The sequence below is a fragment of the Centropristis striata genome, chromosome 11, assembly GCF_030273125.1.
Source record: "Centropristis striata isolate RG_2023a ecotype Rhode Island chromosome 11, C.striata_1.0, whole genome shotgun sequence".
NCBI classification, from domain to species: Eukaryota; Metazoa; Chordata; class Actinopteri; order Perciformes; family Serranidae; genus Centropristis; species Centropristis striata.
The window spans coordinates 4,781,563-4,809,389 of NC_081527.1; the positions used below are offsets into that span (position 1 = coordinate 4,781,563).

The window sequence follows — 27,827 nt, forward strand, 5'->3', positions numbered from 1 at the left end:
AGGAAAATTAGTCTTCTCACTCACAATCCTCTGGTAAAGCTGTCAGTTATAGTTTGGGCGTACGACGCACAGATGATCCACCAACACCACCAACATCCTCATTGGCTCCCATATTAAAAACGCAGGACGATTTCTGATAAAGGGAGATGTTTTTTTTAGATCGCTCTAACAAAACTATTTTTACATTTTTCTTAAAAAAAACCCATATGTAGACGTTCAAGAAGAACTCAGGACGCTCAAAGTGAAGTCAGATCAATGATTGGTATTATGGTTTTGCCAAAAATGCTTTCTGTTCGAGGCCAGAAATTCCAGTCTGTCCACCTCTGGCTGCTGTCAGTGTTCCGGGACATTGGCAGGTGGCAGTTAATTCTGTTGATTGCTTTGATCTGATTGCCTTTGATCTTTGATGTGATTACAGTTAGACGCACACACACATGCGCGTAAGCGCGCACACTCCTCCAGATACACATGCTTCAAACACACACACACACACATTTTGAGGTTAAAGGTCATAGGTTGCTGTATAAATAAATACTTGAAAAGGAATGCTTGTTGTAGGTGTGCTCCTTGTATATAATATAGTATTATAACATTACCAGTATTAATTGTTTGAAATCTCTGAAGAATCTCATCATAGTGTACACACACCGGCAGTAGCCCCCGTGGCCCTTTTAGAATTTCTCCAGAGGAAATTTTCTAGTTGTTTATTATTATTTTTCCTTGTATGTGCCTTCTTGTTCTATGTCGTTCCCCGTTTATAAATTAACAAAATGTGCAATAAACATGTTTAAAAAAAACAAAACCTCTAACCATAACCCTCAGTGTGTAGAAACATCACGTCTGCTTGGTCAAAGTCACAATAATAGACACAGAGCTGCTTTCACTGTAGATTGCTGTTATTCATTTCACAGATACACTCAGATCATAAAACAAGAATAGTAACTCATTGCCGTCATCTTTGCACCATAGTACACAATTGACCAGCTCTACATTGTACAATACAGCCGTCCTCCTAGCACGGCTTCAGTAACTAATACGCCACTTTCCCTCCCCCTCAACCCCCACCCCTCCCTAGAGTGAAAACAATAACAGTACATCCACTGGATCCCCTTTTAGTTCACAAACTGGTCCGGACCGGACCAGCTTCAGGGGGGGGACTGTGGGATCTGGATCCAGGCTCTTGCTCAGTACACATGTCCAGTTTCATGTAGCGCTAGAGGACCAGCATTGAGGTTATTTGATAAGAAAAGGGTTTCTGTACAGCAGGGGGTCCCCTTTTGGTCATGGCTGGGAATGTCATGGGAAAGAACAGGTTTTGGAGGAAGAGGAGGAAGAGGAGGAGTGGTGAAGTAAGAAAGCTCAGCTTTTTGTCAAGAGGTCAGAGAGAAGGATCGAGGAGCACGAGATGGAACACAATTGTCGAAAAAAATGGTGAAAAAAAGAAAACAGATGGGTGCAAACCTGCTCCTTTCATTGGAAAAACAATCCCTATATGAAATAAATGAATAAAAGTAGCAACAAAAGACACATTCTTCCATAATTTCATACATAATACGGTAAAAATAAATGATGAGGAATAACATGATTCATGGTTGAGAAGGGGACTGAGTCCAATGTGTTCGGGGGGAGGGGGTCAGTCAATCCTCGGAGCTCGACGAGGAGTCGGAGTCCTTCTGTGCTATGATGACATCGTCCAACAGCGCCTCCTGGTCCGAGCTGTCATAGTCTCCTTGGGAGAGGCTGTCGCCGCCCTCCATTTTAACGTCAAAGTCCGGGCTGGTGAGGAAGTGGTGGGACGTCTCCAGGTCCTCCTCGTCCATCATGTAGGCTCCGTCAGAGACCAGGGTCTCCTCCTCCACCCCGTCCAGGGTGGGCTCCTCGGGGGCGGGCTCTGGAGTGTGGTGGTGGTGGTGGTGGTGATGGTGGTGATGATGGCGGCGTTTGCTTTTCTTCGGGATCTCCGAGTGCTCGGACAGCAGCCGGTGGAAGAAGGTCTCCGGCAGGAAGCCCTGAGAGGAGAAGAAGAAGAAAGAAGACTGTTAGAGACAGATATTTCTCTCTTCACAGCTGGAATTACAAGACCGCACACTAAAACTGCTATTAAATCACCTTACATCAATATTTTTTCAGATTTTTTCCATAAATCTTTTACAACTTTAGATTTTAAACTACCAAACATTAAATCATTTCCAGAATTTAAACCCGTTATATGCCAGTTTATATATTTGAATATTTCCAAAATTTCTTCCAAAAAAACACAAAAGATGAATTTTTTTCTCCATAAAATAAATAGTAGGGGGCTGGGTTTTGGTGGAGATTAGATTCGTGTGTGTGAATATTTTTTTCAGATTTTTTTTTCATAAATCTTTTAAACAACTTTAGACTTGTTCAAAACTATCAAACATTAAATCGTTTTCAGTCTGTGTCACGAGGGACAGCAGAGGCAGTGTCTGGCACTACATAAAAAAATACTAATAAAATAAAATCAATTTTGTTGCTAATCTTTAACTTATCCAAGAATCTAATCATCACCAAAACCCCAGTTCCCTACTATCTTTTGTATTTTTTTGGAAGAAATTTTGGAAAAATTCAAATATATAAACTGGCATATAAAGGGTTCAAATTCTGACCTTATTTTATGAGGAAAAAAAATTTTTTTTGCAACACAGCCAAAATGATCAACAGAAAAAAAGAAGAGAAAAATGGCCTAAAATGCCAGAGGAGGGCACAAGGGTTAAGAAATAAAAAGCTTCTCAAGTGCCACTTTTTTCTTAACTTTGCTCTTAAGACAAAATTTAAGAAAATTTGGTATTCATGAAGAAAGTCTTATCTTTTAGTTTTTTTTCTTAAATTTCTTCAAGTTTTTTTTCCTAAGATAGAACTTGAGAACAAATGTTAAAGTTTTCTTTAATAATAACAATACATTTTATTTGTAACTCACTTTACATTTTAAAAACAAAATCTCAAAGTGCTACAGAGTCAAGAGAGAGAGAAAAAACAATGAAAACGTGGGATAAAAACAAAGATGGCAGCTAATGAAACTTAAATACTCTTAAACACAAGCTCTGTTATAAAGGTGGTTTTTAGGCCTCTTTTAAAAAGTCTCCACGGACTGTGGCGCCCTCAGGTGGTCAGAGAGAGAATCCCACAGACTGGGAGCTGTGGAGCAGAAGCTCTGCTCTCCACTGGTCTATGGGACTTTCTGTCAGGCTAACATTGTTGAATCAAAGAAAAAGTCATATGTATGTCGATTTTTGCCAAAAACGGTCAAATTTAAAAAATGCCTAAAATGCTTCAAATGTAGCCTGTTGATAGATATTAAAGCATACTATTGCAGGAAATGACAGAAAAACACCAAAAAAGTCATACTGTAGCATGTGGATTTTTGTCATAAATTGTAACTGCCTCACTGCGGCGTATGTTATTGTTGTCATTGTCATGATGTGTTGGTTTATGCTGGGTTGATTATGTGTATGATCTTGCACTGTGTTATTGTGTTAGATGTTGTGCTGCATCCCATAAAGCTATATTGTGTTGTGATGTCTCGTGTCCCCCTGTGTTATTATATTATATATTGTTTATTTATTTTATCTTCCCTCTCTTCTCGTGTTTGTGCATCTTGCTTTGTTTGCCTATTTATTTTCATTGTGTTATATATATGTGAGCCATGTTATTATTTATATATATATTCACACATATATATATAAATGCCTAAAAATGCTATAAATAGCCCAATTATAGTCTGTTGATACATGTGGTGGTATAGTTTATCCAGAGATATCGAAAAAAAAAAAGAAAAAAAACATTATGGGATGTCCAAAAATGACCCCCCTCAAAAAAAAAGTCATACAATAGCATGTTGATTTTTGTCAAAAATGGTCAAATTTTCAAATTAAACTACCACATGTATCAACAGAGTATATAAGATATCAGACAGAAGTGGTATATACAGAGGGAGGCTCATCTCTTTTGTCATATTGGAGCAGTTTTAGTTGTATTTGCCACTTTGTTAATGTGTTTTTGAGGTGGCGAGACATGGCAGCTTCTAGTAAATAATAACAATAATAATGTCTGACATCTAAATATAATATAAGAGTCTGAATACGTACAGAGCCGCGAACAGTTTCCGACCAGTCTGGAGCGACAGCGTTGTCAGGGTTCTCCTCCAGGTATTCCCTCAGGTCCTGCAGCATGGGACAGAAAGCATTTCCAACCTGCCGAGGAGAAACATTCAGTCTGTTAGCCAGAGATAACACACAGCCCACAGATCTAGAGTTTGATACGAATCGCTGCCTGTCTCACCTTCTTTCCCGTCCTCATGTTAATGACTTTGACCTTCTCGCTGCCCGTCAGAGCTTTATCAGCCCTCCTCCTCCTCTTCCTCTTGCTCCGGTTCACAAGAAGCTGAGGAAACAAGACACAGTACGTCATGAAGCTAAAACACAGTTCAAACATGGTGTTTCCTATTCAGCCTGAGATCAGCCTCTTATTACAGGGTTCGTACACTTTTCAGTGGTCAAATTCAAGCACTTTTAAAAGACTTTCCAGGTCCATTTTCAAGCTTTTCCAGCACCTTTTAACGGTTGTAAATTACATATTTTAGATGAGTGCTTCCATACTAAAAGGGGTAATTTCACTTAACCATACCACCAGCAATGGTATTACACATTTAACAACTAACAGTAGTTTGTTAATCTCATAAAACATACTGGTATGGGAATCTAGGGGCTAGGAGCTAAAGGAAGCTCACAAAAATCATCATCAACCAGCAGCTGGTGGAACTAAACACGAGCCAAACTAGGAGGAAAGACCAGAAATAGTTCAGGAGCCCTCACATCCACTAGGAACTAGAAAAACTCCCTTCAGTAAGAAGATACAGGGGAGAGCAACAAGAAACATCTCAGAAACAAGAAGACGCAGGCGGAGTGCTCTTCATTTCAGATTATAGGCTATAGTTTGTTCAGTTTATAGAGTTTTTTCCATTGAAAATACAGTTATCTATAGTCATATTGCAAGAGAAATACAGTAAGAATTTCAAGCACTTAATCCAAAATCCAAGCACTTTTCAAACCTTGAAATTCAACATTAAAATTCTTATTTATTTATTCTTATTATTAGCAGGGCAAAATAACCCTTAATAAAGAATTGGTGCTAGTCTTTATAACTCTAGAACAAACCTCCAGCATGTCTCCCTCCACCTCATAATCTGGGTTCTCCTTCAGCCAGGTGGGAGGGTCCCTGCGTCGAGGCGTACGCTCCAGTGGGTCGTTGAGTCCATCTGGGTCTGATAACTGAAGAAGAAGAAGACGGACAGAAATGTTATCAAACTAAATCGGAAGCAGTTTTGACCCTGATAACCCTGGGATTCCACTGGATGCGATACGACTCTGAAACTATAATAAGTGCGTATCAGCTCCGCCTACAGATCTGCATCCGTTACGCATTCAGTGGAATTTAGGGGTGAGTCCTGTAGAGGAGCACATGTGGGTCTGGTACATGTGGGTCTGGTACTCGTACCTCTTGGTCCTTGCGCCTCTTGCGGCTGCTCTCTCCCCCCGAGCCGTTGGGCATCAGGGCCTGTTTAGAGAAGGTCAGCTTCAGACCCTCCTCCTACAGGAGACAAAGCAATCAATCAATCAAACTTTACTTGTATAGCACTTTTCATACAAAAGAAATGAAACACAAAGCGCTTCACATAAAAAAGGGAAAAAATACTAATATGTTTGGTAGCTAAGCAACCAGGGCCAGGTGGCAGCCACCAATCAGAGCAGAGCAATCAACTGAAATCAACTGATCCTAAAGGTACATTTGTTTAATGTTTAATCCAAGAGCTGATATCTAGCCATTTTCCATGTTTTTTTTTTAAATAATGATTTTGGTTATTATCAATAAAAACCATGTTAATGTCTAGATATCAGCTCTTAAATTAAACTCTTTTTTGTTGTTATCATTATATTTGTCCAAATAAATGTACCTTTAGTTGTACCAGGGATTAAAATGAACAAGAAAATGAAGAAAACAAGTGGTCTAATTATATATTTTTCCATGACTGTAGATTTCTGCCTCAGAAAACCTAATTATTTTCTCACCTTGAGGAGCTTCACAGTGAACTCTCCGTCCTCTCCGTCCTCCCCGGGGCCTCCGGGCATGCCGCTGGGTTTACGGATCACCCTGGTGTACGCCATGTCGTCTCCCGCCAGCTCGGCGCTGGGGTTGAGCTGAGCCTCGGGCAGGTAGCGGCGCCCCGAGGGCCACTGGCCCGTCATGGTCAGCATACACAGACTGTCCAGACGGTTGATCAGCACGCGGTCCTGTGGAAGAGAAGCAGTTACATGTATCGGTCCTTCACAACTCTATGTGGAAAATGCTTTTATTTTGAAAAGTGTGAGTTAATTACTTTGGGCCAGTCCACTCTGAGAGGGTCCGGAGGGGGGAGGCCGTCCTGAGACGGAGTCATAGAGAGTAAACTGTTCTCTTCATCCCCGTCACATATCTTCAGACCCGCTGAGGAGAAGAAAAGGGAAATAAATACTTCTGTTGTGTTTATTCTACAGGTGCATCTCAATAAATGAGAAAATCATAGAAAAGTTTATTTATGTCAGTAATTCAATTCAAAAGGTGGAAATAACACATTATATAGATCCATTACACACAGAATGAAACATTTCATGTCTTCATTTATTTAATTTATTCTAATTATAATGGTTATGGCTTACATTTAATGAAGACCTAACATTCAGTGTCTCAAAAAAATTGAATATTACAAAAAGTATGTTCAATATGGAAATGTTGTCCTTTGAAAAGTATGTCACACTTATAACAACTTTTTTAATCTCATAATTATGACTTTTTATCTCATAATTTCAACTTTTTATCTCATAATTTCAACTTTTATCTCATAATTATATGACTTTTTATCTCAAAATTCAAACTTTTTATCTCAAAATTTCGACTTTTTATCTCATAATTATGAGTTTTATCTAAAAAATTTGAATATTACAAAAGACCAATTTTAAAAAGTATGTTTAATACGGAAATATTGTCCTCTTAAAGTTTGTCCATCTATATGACTCAATACTTGGTTGGGACTGTTTGACTTGAACGACTGAAAATGGACTTGTCCATCATATTCTAGTGTATGGAGATGATCCTGTATCAGAACTCAACATTTCCCTGCAGCCATTAAACTAACGTACCTCTCTCTCCCTCCTCCTCGCTCTCTCCGCTGTCATCACTGCTGCCGGACCGCGACGAGGAGGAGCCAGAATCAGAGTCAGAGTCGGAGTCGGAGCCTCCCTCTCCCTTCCGTCCTCCTGGCTTCCCGTCCCTCCCTCTGCTCCTCTTCAGGCTCCAGCCCTGCCCCCGCTCCTTCCCGTCGTGGAGGCTCAGCGGCGTGCTCTGCAGCTGGGCGGCGGCGGCCATGATGTCGCCTCCCAGCAGCCGGGCGTCCTCCTCCGACACCTCCTCCTTCACGCCGTGCACCACCACCTCCTCCATCTTGGGCTGGCTGAGGGGCAGGATGGGCGGGGCCTGAGGAGGAGGCGGCGGAGGAGGAGGAGGCGCCTGCTGGTTCTGGATGAACTCCTCCCGGGCCTGGGTGAAGGAGAACTGGGGGTCCGGGTAGATGGAGAGCTCGGTGCGGCTGACGCCGTGCAGCGCGGCGCCCAGCATCAGCTGGCGGTCGTGTTCGGGGATGTTCCACCAGGCGGGCAGCTCCGAGCTGGTCGGCGCCAGAGGGAGGCGCTCCTCCAGGCACGGGTGGGGCAGGACTCGCTCCCGCAGGCGCCGCAGGAGGCTGATCCGGTAGAGGGTCCGGGAGGCTCGCTCCTCGGTGATGGGCGCCACCGTCTGGGAGATCTCTGCTGCTTCTGAGCAGGAGGAGAGAATAAATATTTACTATTTATACAGTCACGGAAAAACATATTAGACTTTTTATTTAACCCTTTATCGGGCGAAGAACCGTATTTGGTAACTCCAGCGGATATCCAAAATAAAAAAAAAATATATATATATTTCGAGAAAAAAGTTGTAAATTTATTAGATTAAAGTTGCAAATCTACAAGAAATTTTTTTTGCAGATTTAAGAGATTTAAAGTGGCAAATCTCCATAAACAAGTCGCAGATTTACGAGAAAAATGTGGGAAATCTACGAGAAAAAAGTAGCAGATTTACGAGATTTAAAGTGTCAAATCTGCAAGAAAAGTCGCAGATTTACTAGATTAAAGTTGCAAATCTACAAGAAAAAAAAAATTGCAGATTTAAGAGATTTAAAGTGGCAAATCTGCAAGAAAAAAGTCGCAGATTTAGGACAGAAAAAGTCGGAAAAATAGTGTTTTGTCTTTGTCAAGGAACCCACTTTTTATTTCTTTTTTAAATCTCATAAATCTGCGCATTTCTTCTCGTAGATTTGCCACTTTAATCTCGTAAATGTATTTCTCAAAATATTGGACAAATGTAATGATAACAACAAAAATAGCTGATAAGAGTTTAATTTAAGAGCTGATATCTAGACATTTAACATGGTTTTCTTGTTAAAAAACAAAATTATTATCAAGAAAACCATGGAAACCGAGTACAATACAGTTCACAGTTTAAAGAAATCTACTTTTTTGGGTTTAATCTACTAAGTAGTTTTTTGATTGATTAACTGATCAATAGTTTAGTCTATAAAATGTCAGAAAACAAGAATAAATGTCGATATAAATCTGCAGCATCTCCTTTCAACTGTTTGAATTGTCAAAACGGATTAAAAAGAAAAGCTAAACATCTGAATAATGGAAAAATTAGAATCTAAAAGTGCGTTTTTGTTTGAAAAAGTAATTCAAGCAACTACAAGAAGCTTAACTGGTTATAGAACTGTAAATATTTAATACTGACGCCTCTATATGAGCTAAAAATAACCAAACAAGACCATTAGTGATGTCCGATTCCCACACTATTCCTATTTGTTCAAAAACATTCTGCTGAGTTTTGTTTGAGCAAAACTATACTGAAAAAGTGATGAATGAAGGTACATTTGATACATATTATTATACAAGGTTCATACACTTTTTGAGTGGTCAAATTCAAGCACTTTATAAGGACTTTCAAGGTCCATTTTCAAGCTTTTCCAGGACCTTACAGCGGTTGTAAGCTGCATGTTTTAGATGAGTACTTACATGCTAAAAGGGGTAATTTCATTACCGACAGCGATGGTTTTACACTTTTAACCCTCTGAAATCTTTGGTTATTATGTCTGTTAAAAAATCTGTTAAAAATCTTCACCATGCCATGTTGGTATCAGTTTTTTCAGCGTTACCTCACCTATATGTCCTGATAATTCATTTTTAACTTTGACTTACTTGAGCAAAATTTTGAACCCAAAAGAAACTAAGTAAACATAGAAAACTCATCTTGAAAATTATGTTTCAAAACACAGAATTTTAAATGTTCCAAATATGAATACAGGTTGCATATATAACATATAAGAGGTAAAATGAGGATAATATCTAGTTCTATATTTTACACTAAATATATTTGACAATATCTCCAGTTTTACTTGGCTGAATATCATCCAAAAAAAATCTGGCATGGAGTTTCAAGACAGAACTTTAGAGGGAAGCTGATGGAGAGACTCAATGTTGCTTCATTTTTATGTCTTCACGTCATGAAGAAGTAATGTGCTGATGCTTTCACGGACTCCAGAGGGTTAACAATCAAAAGTACAGTTTGCTAATCTCAATATTCAATGTATTTTTTTTCATTGAACATGTGATTATCTATAGTCAGATTGCACGAGAAATACAGTAAGAATTTCAAGCACTTTATCCAAAATCCAAGCACTTTAAACATTAAAATTTGACCATTTTCAGGGATTTCCAGCACCCGTATGAACCCTGATTATAATGTTTCAGAAACACCTAAACAGCATTAATAACTTAATAATTTCTTACTGCTCGTGTAGCGTTTGTTACCTTCACCGCGGCCGGGCCTCAGGTGGCAGACTCTCCGGCACATGGCCACGAAGGAGCGGAAGTATCTGCTGAGGCTCTCGTCCGTTTTTTTATCCAGACGAGCGAAGGTTCGGAAGCGGTTCCAGTCGAACTCGGGGTCTCCCGGCTCGGGAAGACCTTGTTCCTTTTTGATCTTCTCCACGCCGAAAGTGGAGACCACGCGGTAGAAGTCACATTCTTCCCTCCGTGTCCACCTGCAGGAGAGACAGAAGGGCCAAGAGTGAAGAGAAGCTTCTTCTTTTTATGTGAAAATGTTGAATCTCAATGGGAGAGATTATGTTTAAAATGTTTATTAATAAAGATTGAAGGAAATTTATTGCTGCCAAAGTAGGTTCGACCAGTTATTAAAATCAAGGGTTTACTTTTTCCACCATCACTTTTTAAACGAATATTTAATGGATGTGTTCAATAAAAACATAAAATATTATAATTGTTTGTGTGGTATTAGGTTAAGAACATTGTGTTTGTCTATACTTGGGACTTAGATGCAGATCAGATCACATTTTATGACAAATTAATGCAGAAAACCAGGTAATTTCAGAGGGTTTGCATACTTTTTCTTGCCACTGTTTATACAAAAGGTTTGAAGCAAATAAAAAAAAAAACACTTAATGTGATTTCTTTTTTTTTTTCAGTGCAAGAACAGCAGACCAACATTAATTAGAAGTAATTTTGTGCATTTTTTGCACTGCACTTTTAAGATTTAATGCTCAAATGCATGTAGTTGTACTGAGGGCCACTTCAAGTGAGGGTGAGGGCCGTATGTGGCCCCCGGGCCTCCAGTTGTCCATCCCTGTTCTAATGTATGGAGATGCACCTGTATATACCGTATTTCCTCAATTTAAAGCCGGCCCCTATTAATGACCGACCTCATTTAGTAACCGGATGTAAAAACTATTTTTAGTAAATAAAAGCTGTCCTCTTTTATAAGCCGGGTGTCTTACCGGTGTTATGTCAAAGTCTGTTCCCCCGTCGATATGTGTCCCCCTTACCTTAACCTGCACCAACCTGACTTCTGACCCCAACCAGTCCTCCTTTAAGTTGTTAACATGAGCCCAAGTTGACCTGAACCCCAAACAGTTCTCTCTACAAGGCCTAACCTTAAACTGAAATCCTAACTCCAACCAGGAAGTGATGCTACGGAGAACACCATTCAGGAAACATCACCTGACGGTAACAGATTTCAACACAACACCTGTATTTAGAAGTTTGGCCACACGAGTTAGTACTGTAGGTAAATATGGTTGTTTCTCCCGCTGTCCTAGTCATTCTCTGTAAAGTCCAGCCGTTTACGCGCGTTCTTCTGGGCTTTTTAGTAGTTTAGACATTTTAAATCCTGCTTCAAATGAACATTCAGCGTGCTGTTCATTGTTTGTTTACATCCCAGTACTTCCAATATGGCCGACATCCGGGTAACTGGCTACAATGCGCTGTGTAAAACACTATAAAAAGTGCCGGTCAGAGCTGCTCTGATTTTCTTTTTTTAATAAAAGCCTCCTTCAAATAATAGCCTGCCCCTATTATTAACAACCACAGACACAAAAAGACACAAATGACCAAAAAAGACACAAAATGACAAAAAGTAACTAAATAAAAAAGAAACAGACACAAAGTTACCAAAAAAAGACACAAAAAGACACAAAATAACTAAATAAAAAAGAAACAGACACAAAATTACCAAAAAAAGACACAAAAAAGACACAAAAGCGTGTGTAAAAAAGTGCCAGTCAGAGCTGCTCTGATTTTCTTTTTTTAATAAAAGCCTCCTTCAAATAATAGCCTGCCCCTATTATTAGCCGGGTCCTAAACTGATTTTTTATTAATAGAAGCCCCGGCTACTATTGGAGGAAATACAGTATATATATATGATAATTTTGCTGATCCACTGTGTCAGTAGCAGAGTCAGTAGCAGTGTGAGAGCTTGTACCTCTGCTGGCGCTCCTGCCGTGCGATCTCCTTCAGCTTGCTGGCCTGCTCACAGCGTCGGCGCCTGCGGTCTCCTTTGGCCTCGGCTTCGATCTTCAGCTGCTCCTGCCTGTAGCTGCGCTGGTACGCTGTGATCAGCCGCCGCAACCGCGCCGTGAGCGTCGAGCTGGAGGGCCAGTCGCAGGCGCCACTCTGACTCTGGCTCTGACTCTGGCTGGAGAAGTGTTCGGTGATCACCGGGCCCACCTTGTCCTCCACAGAGATCTCATCGTCCACGTTCATGGAGTCGGCCTGGAGGAGAAGGTGGAAATACCAGAGATTTGTTACATTTGCTTCGTTTTAAAATATTTAGAGTTTCTCCAACGGCTTCGAGGTGACGACTCAGATTCGTACCTCCTCGAAAAGATCTTTGGCGTGTCTCGACGCAGGCTTGAACTCCGGGTCCTCCGAGTACTTGTCGTACTCATTACTACACAACACAGACAATAAAACAACGTTAAGCAGGAAAAGGACGGGACGTGCACTACAAAAAAGGTGTTTAGTCTAAAGACAAGATAAAAACACTAAATCTGAGGGAAATGATCTTGCTGCATGGACAGATAATTTACCTTGACAAGATTTCTTAAATTAAGATTATTAAATCTAGAAATAAGCATGTTGAACACTTAAAATAAGAAATTAACTTCAACAGAGCCTGGAAGTCTATTTTATATGTTTTGGTTGTAGTTTATTTATTTATGTGTTAATTAACTAGGATGTTTTAATATTTCTTTTCCACATTTCAATTTAATATTCTTGAGATTTAAAAGTGCATTGCTGTGGAAAAGGATGGACTTATTATGCTCTAATGTCGATATAAAACAAAAAATAACATCAATACAACGATACTACACTGCAAAAAAGGTGTGTCTGAAAAACAGATAAAAACAGTAAATCTGAGGGAAATGATCTTGCTGCATGGACAGATAATTTACCTTGACAAGATTTCTTAAATTAAGATTATTAAATCTAGAAATAAGCATGTTGAATGCTTAAAATAAGAAATTAACTCTTAAAACAAGATAAATTATCTAACACTTCTACATCTAAAGTTTTTTTTATCTTGGTAAGAAACTAATAATCATCAGGTCACTCTGCTCGGGCCAGTTCATCACTGCTGGCAGCTTTAATTTATCTTGTTTTAAGAGTTCATTTCTTATTTTAAGAGTTCAACATGCTTATTTCTAGATTCACTATCCAACTTAATTCTCAGCTCATTGGCTTATTGGCCGTGTTTAAGAAATAATGAAATTAATAAAATTTAAAAAATGCACAGATCGATTAAAATTCCTCAGGAGGTTCAGAGGGTTGACTTATGAGTTTTCCCATCATCTGTAAGACGACGACAACAACAACAACAACAACAACAACAACAACAACAACAGGATCACTCACTCGTCTCCCATCTCAGCGTCTCCAGTGTGCTGCTCCGCGTCGATGGCCTTGTCGTCGGGCCGACCGGCTCGCTCCAGGAAGCAGAGACAGGGATCAGCACGCATAGTGGTGTACATCTCGTAACCTGGCAACAGACGACATGTGGTGGAGGCGGTTAAATGACAACTAAATGCTCAATACATGTTGTGCAATGACAAGTTCTAGTTGTTGCTCCAGAGAAGGTTTGTTGCACTTTGAGGTGCATTTATATGTATGAAAAGCGCTATATAAATAAAGTTTGATTGATTGATTGATTGATTGATTGATTGAAGGTTGTGCCCACAATGCTACAATGTATTAGGCCCCTTTCCTCTGCCATCCACTCTCACTTGCGTGACTTAGGGGTAATATTTGATAAATCATTTTTGTTTGACACCCATGTTAAGCAGCTGTCTGATTTTGTCACTGTTCAACTATATTTTCTGTCAATTCTTCTATGAGGAAGAATTTTTTTTGGGGCTTTGTTTATCCCCCTTTTGCTTTCCACCCATGTATTTCAGTGAATCCCTTTGGATTTAATCAGTTATGAGTCTTAAAAAAGGACGAGATTTAGGCAAAACACGCAAAAAAATGCATCCAGTCTAAATGGGTTAATGCTGAACATGACCACAACTAAACAAACTATTTACTCGTCAAGCTATAACAATTCCTTATCCTTTCCTAATAAATATTTTGAGCTCATATAAAGAGAAATCTTACCATGTTTGAATACTCCAGCTAGCAGCGAGCGGTCTGCCTCCGTGTCCCACCAGCCTGCAGGAACCTCCTGCTGCTCCATCTCAGGCATCCAGATGTCAACATCCCTGAGGAAATAAAGAGCAAAATAAAGAAATGCACGACATAACGTGTCCGACTGGAAAGCAGTAACTGATCAGGGTCTCTGCAGGCTTCAACACGTCAAATTTAAGACTTTTTTAAGATTATAATGGATACAATATAAGACCCATTTCACATCCGTACTGGCAAAAAAGTTTTTAAAAAATCTGATTTGCAGCGGGATTCCAATGCAAAGTTTTCTTGCAGAAGGTGCAGTCTGCTTCATATGTGTTTACATCCACCGGCTTCAACCGTGCATTATATTGTTCGTTATATATATATATATATATATATATATGTATGATATAGACTAATAAATAGTAGAAAATAAATAAATAAAAGACAAGATGTTGTAACACTAAGATGCATGAGCAGAAAAATATTTAAAAATGGTTCAAGTAAAAGCCAAATGAAACAGATAAGTCTTAAGTTTGCTCTTAAAAATATAATATATTTTAAGGCATTAGATTCAAATGATTGGCCCCTGTGGATACCATGCTGTATTTGTCTGCAGTTTGCTTAATGTACAAAGAGCATTTTCAGATACCTGATGTCGGCTCCTTTCAGGACGGCGTCTGAATGTTCTCCGATCACTTCCTGTTTCAGGTAGTAGAGCATACGCACCCTCAGCAGCACCCTGAAGAGGAGAGGAGAGGTTTTTAGTGTTTGTGTTCACATGAAGGTATTGTTCGTCCACACAGCTGACTGGGCTTCACTCACTTGTTGCACTGGTGCTTGAGGTGTTTGCGGTAGCTGTCGTCCAGCAGCAGGGTGTCGGGGTTGTACTTACGGATCCACTCCACCTTCTGAACATCAAACGTGCTCTGGGCCTTTACCCTCTTACCCTTCCTGCCTCTAGGAACGGGGATGGACAGGCCTAGGCAGAGAGAGGAACAAGATACAGTTAACCTCTTACTGTTCAAAGAGCTTTCTGGTGGTTGTGGGCAGTGGATGTTTAGGGGGAGATAGCAGGTCAACAATAGATGCAACATAGAAGAAGAACATCATCTGAAAGCTGAGAACCTGAAGATCAATTTGAGATGCAAGTCAAAAATATTGTTCTGGTCAAAAATATCTAATCAAAATGACTTAATGAATTAATAATTTATGTATTGAAGCCTATTATGGTGAATAAAGGATCATAACATTAGGGTTTACTTTCTAAAGTCCAGTCCAGTTCAACTGGGTCCCAGAAGTTGTTGCAGCAATTTTTGGGTTGATACCATTTGTTATCGGGATATCGGCGTGTTGGCCGATTTCCGATAGTTCATCTTCAAACCAATATCGGCCGATAACGTGCCGATAATATCGTGCATCACTAATCTTTAGTATACTAGTATCATTCCGCCGGACCGCTGGCGGGACTCAGAATAGTAACCGGTTAACTCTATGGAGTCTTTTATTTTGTAAAATTAGCTTATTTGTCCATTTTTCAGTCTTTTCGTGTCTTTTTTGTCATTCCGTCTTCTCATTTTGTGTCTTTTTTGGTCATTTTGTGTCTTTTTTTTACTCCTTTAGTCCAACATAAAATGTGATTTTGAATCTTTTTTTTACTTTCAAAACACTATTATGCTCAATAAAGAATTTTAAATGTTACAAATGTGAACAAAGGAGTCAAATCTAACATATAAGAGGGTTCCATCCAGTTCTATCATTTGATACTAAATCTATTTGAGCTTGTCTCCAGTTTTACTTGGTATATCATCATCAAACTGAAACTGGCCTCATGGAGTTTACAGCCAGAACTTTAGAGGTAAATTTACAGTAGGGCTCCACGCTGCTTTGTTTTCTAGTCTGGATGGAGGCAACAAGTCTGGATTATTTGGAGCTTTTGGAGACTTCAGAGGGTGAATAAACATTTCAGAAAGAGAAAAGGTGGCTCTGTATCTCCTACCTGAGTGGTTGAGTAGTGTTTGAGGTTCTCTCCCGTTCTCCGGCGGCGTGATGAGTTCCCAGATGAAGCTCTTGATGTTCTCGTCTCCGCGGTAGTGCAGCAGACAGAAGACCAGGATGACGCGGCAGATCGTCTCCACGTCCCGTTCGCTGAGGCGGCGTTTACACCTGGCGTGGGACAGGATGTCCCTCCAGCGGCCCCAGCCGTACACCAGCAGGTGTTTCTCCACCCGGAAGCAGTCGGTGCGGCCGTAGCCTCCTCCGCTGTGGCGGTCGGAGCGCCGCGAGGCTCGAGACTGTCTGGAGTTGGCGGGCGGATACTCGTCGTCGCTGTCCAGGTCCGACAGGTCTCCTCCGTCGCCTCGTAGGGTGGAGAACTGACGGGTCTGCTTACGGATTCTGGGAGTGTCGATCACAAGAGTGTTCTGGAGGGAGGAAGGAACGTTTAGTCAGTTACTGGTTACTCTGAGACACATTCAGTACGTTTACATACAAACAAATTATTGCCTCAGTCTGACTATAACTGGACAACTGAAGTCCATGTAAACGTGTTAGTCTGACTAATGTTGGAGTTCTCCAACTCCGATAAGGACGACCTGGCCTGGGAAAAAGATGACGAGTTATAGAGTGATAAGCTATCAAACTTGAGTATGTATTATAATGTCTTCTTTGGTCTCCCTGATTATTATTTTCTTTTTTCCTTTTACTATGCCAGGCATAGTTCTCTTATTTTAAAGTCTTGATTTGAATTTTGTGGACACGAAATGCAGTTAAAACAGTTAATTTGCAATATATTGTATCGCAATACTCACCATATCACAAAATGCTTAAAATAATATCGTATTGTGACGTATCGGGATAAAATTTTATTGTTGGGCCTCTGGGGATCCACAACAAGGTTATTGTAGTTAACGAAAACTAACAAAATAACGAAAACCAGAATTGAAAACACATTTTTGTTAACTGAAATAAAAATGATAACCAACTGAAACTGTATTTTGTGGTTACAAAACTAACTGAAATCATAGAGAAAATATCCTTAGTTTTCGTCTTTGTCAACTTTTTCCATACGTAAATAGATTTCATATCAACCAAAAATGGTTGATATGAAATCTATTTCATCTATCTGGTTTTATGACTTAACAAACTTATTGGGGCTGAGATCGATCAGACAAAGGAAATCAATTTTAATTTGTGAACTTTGTTGTTGATTTAGTTGTTTGTTTTATCTTTAACTGCATTTTAACTGTTTTAACTGTAAAGCGCCTTTGTGTACCCTGAAAAGCGCTCTATAAATAAAATGTATTATTGTTATTATTATTATTATTATTATAAAGGCAACATTTATTGTGACCTCTTTGAATCTGGCACCCAACAAATACCCCATTACAAAAAAACTAAAACTAATAAAAACTAAACTAAAACTAAGCATTTTCAAAAAAATAAAAACACAAACTCTCTCTAAAAAGTCATTAAAACTAACTGAATTTGAAAACAAAAATTCACAACAAAATTAAAACCAAAACTAATGAAAAATCCAAAACTATTATAACCCTGCTTTACCAAAATACAACCACTACACACAAAATCTAAACTATTTTGCGTATTAAAAAGAAACAAACTTGCAGGTACCTTTCTGTTCATGGAGTCCATGTCTATGTCGGCTTTCTTGGCCCACTTCTGCCAGAACTCGGGGTCGTCGAGGGCGATGTCGTTGCGGTTCTCCGAGGCCACGAAGCTGGCCTTGGAGAACGTGGAGCCCTTGCCCTCGCTCTCGATGGTGATGGTGGTGGCTCGTCTCTGGAGGATCTGGTCGATGTCTTCCTCACAGAAGCGGCTGCCTTCGTCGTTCTCGTCCATGATGGCGGCGTACGCTCCCTTCCTCAGCAGGTCCTCGATCTCCTTCTTGGAGAACTGCTGGATCTGTTACGAAGACACACAAAGTGTGTTCAGCGGACTCATTTTGGAAAATTGGATTTCAGGGTTCGTACACTTTAGCAGTGGTCAAATTCAAGCATTTGTAAAGGACTTTCAAGGTAAATTTTCAAGCTTTTCCAGCATCAACACCACAGCCTCACAACAGTGGAGGGATTTTTCTTGGAAAAATTGTGTTAGATTTTTCATAACACCAAAACAAAAGTCCAAACAGACCTGATTACACCCTACGTGCTGGAGAGAGTGTGGCCACTGTAAGGCAGATCACACACATGTATTCTGGGGTTGCCCAGCCCTTAAATATTTTTGGGATGGGGTTCGTTATACTATCAGGGAAGTCCTTAGTTTTAACATTGAATTCTCCTGTTTGTCCTTTTACTTGGGGAACGTGGACTTGGAAATATCCAAGGCGGACAGATATCTTTTGAAAGTCTTCATGGCAACAAGCAAAAAGATCCATAACAAGGCGCTGGCTTCAGAAGGAACCTCCCACTCTCAAGGAATGGTCAAACATAGTTACCAACATTCAATGTATTGTGGCGGCCCCTGCTGGTATTGCCAGTGGGGCCTGGAGTAAGTTGCTGGTTGACAGGGGGGTCGGGCCAGCCCGGCAATCGGGCGATTGAGGACACCTGTGTAGGTGATCTGGGTTTACTATGTAAACTGTTGCTCATTCATTCTGTCTCTCTCTCTCCTTCCAGATAGACGCCTGGCAGCTCTAGTTTGAGTTTTGTTGTTATTCTGTTATGTTCCACACAACATCCACACACACCATACTTTTCAGACATGCACATCCTACGACACTGATCTTACTGACTTTCACACCTCATTTTATTGTATCATTTATTATTTATGTTAAATAAATATGTTAAACTTTATTCAGTTGAAGCGGTGCATCTCTCGTTTTTGTCATGGCTTAGAGCCAGCTGTGACAGTATGGAACGGTTGACCTTCAGTTTAAGACTGCAAAAGGACAAAGGAGATGCTTTCTGGAGAAAGTGGGACAATTACATGCAAAGAGGAAACAACCTGTCTTGTATTTGAAACACTTTGTTAAATGATTGTAGCAACAACACTAACATAGCCTGTATTAATTTGTTCGTACCTCCCTCTTCTTGTTCTCTTTTTGCTGTTGTTATTATCTGTTTTGCATACTGCTATTGGCAACGGGTGTATCTATTGTAATGCCATTTTAGTCACCTACTTTTAAGTTCAATGTGTGGTATGTTTGTGAAAACTTGAAGAAAAAAACCCATTTCCAGTATCTTACACCTGCATGTTTTAGATGAGTACTTACATACTAAAAGGGGGAGATTTCTCTGAACCATACCAACAGAGATGGTATTACACTTTTAGGAGGAACGCTCTTCATTTCAGATAGACTACTCATTATTCTTTACATTGAACATGTGGTTATCTATAGTCTATAGATGGATATAGTCAGATTGCAAGAGAAATACAGTAAGAATATCAAGCATTTACAAGCACTTTATCCAAAATCCAAGATGTAATAGGAATGATCGACTCAAAAATGAGCTTGAATTTGGGTTTTCTTACCCCGTTGACGTTGCTTTCTTTGTTGCCACTCATGCTCTGCAGCACAGCTCGGTCCAGGCCGAGCTTCAGACTGGCTTTATCCAGCATCTCCCTCTCGTAGGAGTTCCTAGTGATCAGACGGTAGACCTTGACCGCCTTAGACTGGCCGATACGATGACACCGAGCTTGAGCCTGACACAAGAATGAAACAAGGAGTCAGAAGAGTTTCATGTTCAGCTGCTGACATGAACGGATAAGAACGATTCCAAGTTTTTTCTTTAACATAAAATGTGAAAGTGTACCTGCAGGTCATTTTGAGGGTTCCAGTCAGAGTCAAATATAACACATGTGTCAGCAGCAGTGAGGTTGATACCCAGGCCACCAGCGCGGGTACACAGCAGGAAGACGAAGCGGTCTGAGTCGGGCTTGCTGAAGCGATCGATGGCAGCTTGTCGTAAGTTCCCGCGCACTCTGCCATCAATTCGCTCATAAAGGTATCTGGAAGGAAATAAGTCAACATAATATTAGGGATGGACGTTTGGAAGAAACCTGCCAACTCGATTATCTATAATGTTAATGATCAATAAAAAGATATATATATATATATATATATATATCAATATATTTAAACTACCGTTTTAATGCATACAATGGCACTGAGTTGATGGTACAGTGAATAAATGACATGACTTGAATATACTAAGTGCTGAGATGATGAGAATGTATCTTTTCCATTTACTATTTATTGATATGAGATGATGAGAATGAATCTTATTTACTATTTATTATGCTTTTTTTTTTTTTTTAATGAGTCCACTACGTGAGTGCATTGAATTTCGTTGTATTTCTGTGCAATGACAAATAAATCTAATCTGATCTTATCTAAAAGCCTGTTTTGAGAACAGACGCTTTTATTTTGAAAGGACGAAAAAGAGACTTCAATCCTGTCAATTGTAAAACTAACTCAAGTGAGATTAAACTGTAAAAATAACAGTATAGTACAATTGTTTTCACAGTAAACTTGAATATTTAAATGTGTTTTGTGATTAAATAAATTTTGGATTAAATTAAAGAGTTTATGAAATACAATTTTTTGGTGTAATTCATAAAATATACACAAGCAAAGCTGTCAAGGAGGACTACAGTCATAGGAAAAACAAGATATATCTTAAATCACAAAGCACTATATATTCTGTATTGTTCTCTTGTGCTGCCATATATCAGTTATTGTGTGGTGGTATGGGGCAATACGTACAAAAGCAACCTACAGCCGTTATGTGTGCCGCAAAAAAAGAGCTATAAGGATAATAAATAATGTAGGTTTTCGCGAACGCTCGGCCGTGTTTCAGTTCAGTGATACTGATACACAGTCAGAGATAAAATAAAAAAATACACATATCGATTAAAAATTCCACGTGATCGACCAAATTCTTAATGGCCATTAATCGATCATCGATTAATTATTCCCATCGTGAAAACATACCTCACATTAACACGAAAAGATACTTTTTTCTCATGATACTTTGGCAGTGATTAATCATCAGTTGCATTAAAATCCACCCCCGGCCCTCTTATAAAAGGTTATTATAGTTGGAGCTGAGATGAATAAGACAAATAAAGGAAACATTTATTGTGACCTTTTTTGAATCTCGCACCCAACAAATACCACATTACAAAAAAACTAAAACTAACACTAAAACTAATAAAAACTAAACTAAAACTAAGCATTTTCCAAAATAAATAAATAAATAAACTAATTAAAACTAGCAAACTCACTCTAAAAACTCATTAAAACTAACTGAATTTGAAAACAAATGCTGCTTATCCTGCTGCCCCCGCGACCCGGCCCCGGATAAGCGGAGGAAAATGGATGGATGGAAATTAAAACTAATGAAAAATCCCAAACTATTATAACGTTGCCTCTCACCTCTTGTTGATGAGGTAGTCCTCCAGGATGTCTAAGCAGCGCACCATCTGGGAGAAGATGAGCACTTTGTGTCCGCCGGCCTTGAGGCGAGGCAGCAGCTTGTCCAGTAGCACCAGTTTACCGGCCGATCGAATCAGAGCCTGAAGATGGAAGTCGGGGGCCATGGGGTCGTACACGTCCCGCAACTCCGCTATGATCTTCTCCTCCGCGCCTGCACAAAGGAAAAAAAAAGAGGGTAAATATTATTATGCTAATAAATAATGCAAGCTTTACACATGGAACCTACTAAAGCACTTCTCAAACATTTTCTACCACTTTTTAATAAACAGTACATTGAGTTTATAGAGTATACTGATTATTTCACTTCATCATCACATTGCATATGTTACTGCACTATAAACAACCAACATTATGTTTTTACTGACAGCATCTGTTTAGCATTTTGTCTAAGTGCTGATTGCATTTTCCATCCATTTTAATTTACAGTTCTTGTTCACACAGCATATATTATACAATGACCTTTGAAGCTGAACTCTCAGCACAATCTAGATCTGCAAAAATGCAAATGCAGCTCAGACTGTTTTGTTGTTTGCAGGCAGTTTTTGGAGAATCATTCCACTTCTGAATAAACACTTCTGAATAAATATGGATACATGGACAGCACAATTCAGCCCATGCACTATTAGAAACAGATAGTTTTGGCTGAATAAAACAAAACATACATGCAGATAACAAGACGCCCAGTGAGAAGAGGTAATACTGGGTTAATATTAAGATGCAGTACCGTTGATGAGGTAGGGGTGGTTGCAGCACTTGCGTAGCTCCATCATAGTGTTGAGCAGGTTGGGAACGTTGCTGTTACTGTTCGCCCCTAAACTGAGGAAACTGAAGTTCCTCTCCAGGATGGCTCTGTAATACTTCTTCTGCACATCAGTCAGCTCAACCTGAGAGAAAAACACAGGCAAAGGATACAAATTGTTATTTCACACACAAAAATGACAAAAAAAAACACAAAAAACGACAAAAAACACTCATAAAAACACACAAAAAAAACACAAAAAATGACAAACAAAAAAATGACAAAAAAAAAACACAAAAATGACACAAAAAACCCCCCCACAAAAAATGACCAAAAAAAACACATTAAAAACCACAAAAAACACTATTTTTTAAACAAAAAAACACTCAAAACACACAAAAAAACACATAAAATCCCACACCAAAAACACACAGGAAAACACAAAAGGAGCCCAACCAAGTATTGATGTATAGAAATGAAGATACTTTTCAGAAGCCTGACATTTGTCTTTAAAATTTTTTTTTTTTTTTTTTAAATTGATCTTATGTAATTTTCTGAGACACTGAGTTTTGTGTTTTCATTCTCTCTAAGCCAGAATCAACAAAATTACAAGAAAAACAGGCTTGAAATATTTCACTCTATGTGTGATGAATCTATATAATATACAAGTTTCACTTTCTGGAATAATTGACCAAAAATACTGAACTTTTTCACTCACGATATTCTAATTTTTTGAGATGTTCCTGTACATTGAATGTGCACCAACCTCAATGATGGTCTCCTGTTTGGGTGCCAAGTTCTTCTCGACATCCTCTTTGAGTCTTCGGAGCATCATTGGTTTCAAGATGGCCTGCAGCTTCTGAACCTGTAGACCAAAAAAAAAAAAAAAAAAAAGAGAGATTTGCTCAATGAGAGCTCTATAATACTAAGACGTTGGGGGTGAATGTGAGAGTTTCTGTTTCAACGTGAGTGTCTATTTCACACCTGTTCCTCTGTTTTGAGGTCTCCAAAATCTCTGAGGAATTCAGTCTCAGAGGGGAACTGAGTCGGCTCCAGGAAATGGAGCAAACTGAAGAGTTCCTCCACAGTGTTCTGGAGGGGCGTGCCGGTCAACAACACCTTGTGTTCCTGCAAGAAAAAAACAAAGATCAGGAATACAAAAACAGAGAGGGACAGAGCTAGGAGCAAATATTCATCAGGCAGAGAGAATAAAAAAAAAAACAGATGTAGAAACACAGAAGGAACAGGAGGAAGAACCAGGAAATAAGGGAGAGAAAATAACTGAAAGGCATTTTAACCCTTGTGCCCTCCTCGGGAATTTTTGTACATTTTTCTCTTCTTTTTTTTCTTTTCTTCTGTTGATCATTTTGGCTGTGTTCCAGCTTGAGGCATGCATTTTTGCAGGAACTTTTCTTTTTAGTGAAATTTTTTGAAAGTGTCTTTTGTTGTGTCTTTTTTAGTCGTTTTGTGTCCTTTTTTTTGGTCATTTTGTGTCTTTTTAGTCCTTTAGTCCAACATAAAATGTGATTTTGAATCTTTATTTAACTTTCAAAACACTTTCAAATCTAACATATAAGAGGGTTCCATCCAGTTCTATCATTTTATTCTAAATCTATTTGAGCTTGTCTCCAGTTTTACTTGGTATATCATCATCAAACTGAAACTGGCCTCATGGAGTTTACAGCCAGAACTTTAGAGGTAAATTTACAGTAGGGCTCCACGCTGCTTTGTTTTCTAGTCTGATGGAGGCAACAGGTCTGGATTATTCTGAGCTTTTGGAGACTCCACAGGGTTAAATCACCATACATCAATATTTTTTTCCCGTTTTTTTTCCATCATTTTTGTTCCACACTGCTCCACATGTGTCTGCTCTCCACTCACCAGGTCCAGCATCTTCAAGCTGTCCAACAGCTTACAGTTGCGGTTCTTGAGGCGGTGAGCCTCGTCGATGATCACACAGCGCCACGAGATCTCCCTCAGCTCCGGACAGTCGGACAGAACCATCTCGAAGGTCGTGATCAGGGCATCAAACTTGTAGGCACCCGGGATCAAATGTTCCTGCAGACAGAAGGGAAACTCATTAGATGTGTTTAGCACCACTTATAAGATTTTATCCCTATACTTGAGTCACCATACAATGTTAGGTTTTTTGCGATATGGTGAGTTAGGGCTGGGCGATATAAAAAATATATTGATATAATTTTAGATGTGATATGGAATTAGACCATATTGCATATATATCGATATAGTGCTATAGGAGTTTTATATGAATGGCACTTTTTTGGGTAATTTTGTGTCTTTTTTGGTAATTTTGTGTCTTTTTTTAAATAATTTAGTGTCCTTTTGAATAATTCTGTGTCTTTTTTTGGTGTTTTTCTTTCTTTAAGTAATTTAGTGTTTTTTCAGTCATTTTGTGTCTAAACTTAATAATTTTGTGTCTTTTTTGGTAATTCTGTGTCTTTTTTTGGCCGTTTTGTTTCTTTTTTAAGTAATTTAGTTTTAGTCATTTTGTGTCTTTTTAAAGTAATTTAGTGTTTTTTCAGTCATTTTGTGTCTTTTTTTGGTCATTTTGTGTTTTTTTTTTTTAATTTGTGTCCTTTTTTATTTTGTGTCTTTTTTTTCTTATATATATATATAAATGCTGCCCTTACTAAGGGTTGTCATGTTTAGTTCTTTTGTAATGTTTGTCTCATATAAATATATTTATTTCAGAAAAAGATTGGCCTATTTTATTTCATAGGCTTTTTTTATTTAAGATATTTTTTTATTCAAATGTGGAGCTTTGATTTATTTATTTATTTATTTTTAAAAAGGTACTCCTGCATTTATGTTCCCTTAAATAAACGGTTTCAATAAACACCGGTAAAGTGCCAGAAAATCTACTTTACTGTGACAAATACTTTCTGCATATAAGATGTTGGCCTTATTGCCCAGCACTAATCAACAATAATCATCACCAATAACCAACCTTGTCGTCTTTGAAGTACATCTCGTACTGCTGGATCATCTGGCGGCTGGCCAGGCTGCCGTGGTAGACGATGGCGTTCATGTCGGTCCAGGTGCTGAACTCCCTCTCCCAGTTGGTGATGGTGGACAGAGGAGCGATGACCAGGAACGGGCCCTGGACCCCGGCAGCGTACTCCTCCGACAGCAGCGCGATGGACTGGATGGTCTTCCCCAGACCCATCTCGTCTGCCAGGATACAGTTCTGCCTGAGAGACGACGAACAGGGAGGATTTACCCAAACATTCAACTCAAATCAGTCAACAGGCGTCACTCCGACTCAGGGCTGGAAATTCATTTTACCATTTTAATTACTTTTTTTTTGTAATTTTGTGTCTTTTTTTAATAATTGTGTGTCCTTTTTAATAATTTTATGTCTTATTTGGTTATTCTGTGTCTTTTTTGTGGTCATTTTGTGTCTTTTTTGGTCATTTTATGTCTTTTTTGGTCATTTTATGTCTTTTTTAAAACTATTGTCTTTTTTAATAATTGTGTGTCCTTTTTAAAGTGATTTAGTGTTTTTTCAGTCATTTTGTGTCCTTTTTTAATAATTCTGTGTCTTGATTGGTAATTTAAATAAAAATGTAGTTGTTTCTGTCATTTTTGTGTCTTTTCTGGGTCATTTTGTGTCTTTTTTAGTAATTCTGTGTATTTTTTGGTCATTCTGTGTATTTTTAATGTAATTTAGTGTTTTTTTGGGTCATTTTGTGTCTTTTTTAAGTAATTTAGTTTTTTTTCTGTAATTTTGTGTCTTTTTTCTAGTAATTCTGTGTCTTTTTTGTGGTCATTTTGTGTCTTTTTTGGTCATTTTATGTCTTTTTTAAAACTATTGTCTTTTTTAATTATTGTGTGTCCTTTTTAAAGTGATTTAGTGTTTTTTCAGTCATTTTGTGTCCTTTTTTAATAATTCTGTGTCTTGATTGGTAATTTAAATAAAAATGTAGTTGTTTCTGTCATTTTTGTGTCTTTTCTGGGTCATTTTGTGTCTTTTTTGGTAATTCTGTGTATTTTTTGGTCATTCTGTGTATTTTTAATGTAATTTAGTGTTTTTTTGGGTCATTTTGTGTCTTTTTTAAGTAATTTAGTTTTTTTTCTGTAATTTTGTGTCTTTTTTCTGGTAATTTTGTGTCTTTTTTTGGTCATTTTGATACTGCCTCCAGCGACCCCCAGGTAATTTGAGTTTGAGACCCCTGATTTAGAGAGATAAAATTTAAGGTTCAGAAAATAAAAAGTATGTGGTTAGATTTAGATAAAAACAGCAGAGTTTGGCTAAAGACCTGAAAATGAGTTATAAATTGGCAAAAAGAAGCAGTTAAGTGTAGTTAAAAAAACATCATTGTTTGGATGAAATACCTTACATAACACACACATACAGACACTTATATGACATAAAAAAGACCTGATTTTCCAGGACTTCTGGTTGAGTGGCTTTGATAGTAACAGCTCAACTTCAGAACTTCAACTTTAAAATGCCATTTTAGAAAGTTAAAAGAACGCTCTTGAGTAAAAACAACAAAATATTTTACCAGATGTGTTTTAAGACTCATTAGGAACCTGGGGAAACACTGTGTTTCACCCCAATTTTTGTCAAATGAACTATTAAAGAAATTCAACTTTTGTTTTCCTTTTTCTTTTAGTTATTTATGGCATTAAAACAGTGTTATTGAGCAAAACAAATAAAATGCCCTAAACTCCCTGTGGGGTGCAGAGGGTTAATTGCAGCTCTTCAGCCAGAAGAACTAATCCTGTTTGAATGTGGCCTCAAAACGCAGCGTGCCAACGTGTGCGTCTGTGTTTGATAAATACCTGTTGTACCAGTTGAAGAGCAGCCAGTTAACCCCTTCCAGCTGGTACTCTCGCAGGATGTTGCCGTTCTTATATTCTCGGGTCTCCTCCAACTTCTTCCATGAGCTGGCAGACGGCCGTGGCTGAGAGAGAGAAAGAGAAAATACATGAAAAGAACAGAAGAAAGAGAAGAAATTAAAAGCTGCTCCTGGCGATCCTCCACTCGACGGCTCACCGTTCTTTTCAGTCGAGGTTGTCTGTTTTGGATCTTGGAGAATTCTTCGATCTTGCCCTCGTCCACGTCCTCCTTCAGCTCCCAAGTGGCGTCCTCGTAAGGCAGAGAGCACCACTTCACCAGGTAGTAGATAACAGGCTGCAGGGGAAAGAGTGGAGGCATGAAAAGGGTCATATTTCTGAAAAAGGATAATAAACGGCTTTAAAGAGAAGAACAGCTGATCTCTTGTGTTGCTGAGAGAGAAACCTCGTCTCTCACCTCTCCGTTGTCCTTGTCCACGCTGTGGGAGACGTCCAGGATCCTGTCCACCTCCACGTAGTCGGGGTTAAAAGGCTCCTCCTCCTGACAGAAGCACAGGGTCAGAGGACAGCAGGCAGAAAGAAGTGCAAATCTATCAATCCCACAAGTCTCCTCTTTACACACACGTCTACTTTATGCTGATAATGTGCAGTTTAAGGCAAAAACTAGGGATGCACAATATTGGATTTTTTGCCGATATGCCGATTT

General features: G+C 38.9%; 1 protein-coding gene across 3 annotated transcripts in view; it reads right to left on the bottom strand.

The window, feature by feature from the left end:
• Positions 1-729: 729 nt before the first annotated feature.
• chd8 (chromodomain helicase DNA binding protein 8) overlaps positions 730-27,827 on the bottom strand; it is a 43,862-nt gene continuing 16,764 nt past the window's right edge. For 2 of the 3 annotated variants that reach the window (XM_059344636.1, XM_059344635.1), the window contains exons 11-38: positions 27,579-27,662; positions 27,321-27,458; positions 27,107-27,228; positions 25,266-25,509; positions 24,179-24,355; positions 23,282-23,425; positions 23,064-23,162; positions 22,283-22,442; positions 21,499-21,709; positions 19,874-20,069; positions 19,593-19,763; positions 17,733-18,023; positions 16,102-16,525; positions 14,928-15,084; positions 14,755-14,844; positions 14,091-14,194; positions 13,353-13,476; positions 12,312-12,387; positions 11,920-12,209; positions 9,954-10,186; positions 7,197-7,868; positions 6,398-6,504; positions 6,090-6,311; positions 5,518-5,610; positions 5,178-5,291; positions 4,303-4,404; positions 4,110-4,214; positions 730-2,009 (exon numbers count right to left, since the gene is read on the bottom strand). In XM_059344636.1, the coding sequence (XP_059200619.1) occupies positions 1,638-2,009; positions 4,110-4,214; positions 4,303-4,404; positions 5,178-5,291; positions 5,518-5,610; positions 6,090-6,311; positions 6,398-6,504; positions 7,197-7,868; positions 9,954-10,186; positions 11,920-12,209; positions 12,312-12,387; positions 13,353-13,476; positions 14,091-14,194; positions 14,755-14,844; positions 14,928-15,084; positions 16,102-16,525; positions 17,733-18,023; positions 19,593-19,763; positions 19,874-20,069; positions 21,499-21,709; positions 22,283-22,442; positions 23,064-23,162; positions 23,282-23,425; positions 24,179-24,355; positions 25,266-25,509; positions 27,107-27,228; positions 27,321-27,458; positions 27,579-27,662 (5,322 nt within the window). In that variant the 3' untranslated portion in view covers positions 730-1,637. Of the gene's footprint in view, positions 2,010-4,109; positions 4,215-4,302; positions 4,405-5,177; positions 5,292-5,517; positions 5,611-6,089; positions 6,312-6,397; positions 6,505-7,194; positions 7,869-9,953; positions 10,187-11,919; positions 12,210-12,311; positions 12,388-13,352; positions 13,477-14,090; positions 14,195-14,754; positions 14,845-14,927; positions 15,085-16,101; positions 16,526-17,732; positions 18,024-19,592; positions 19,764-19,873; positions 20,070-21,498; positions 21,710-22,282; positions 22,443-23,063; positions 23,163-23,281; positions 23,426-24,178; positions 24,356-25,265; positions 25,510-27,106; positions 27,229-27,320; positions 27,459-27,578; positions 27,663-27,827 lie in introns of all 3 variants that reach the window. The other variant, XM_059344637.1, reaches the window with a different exon arrangement.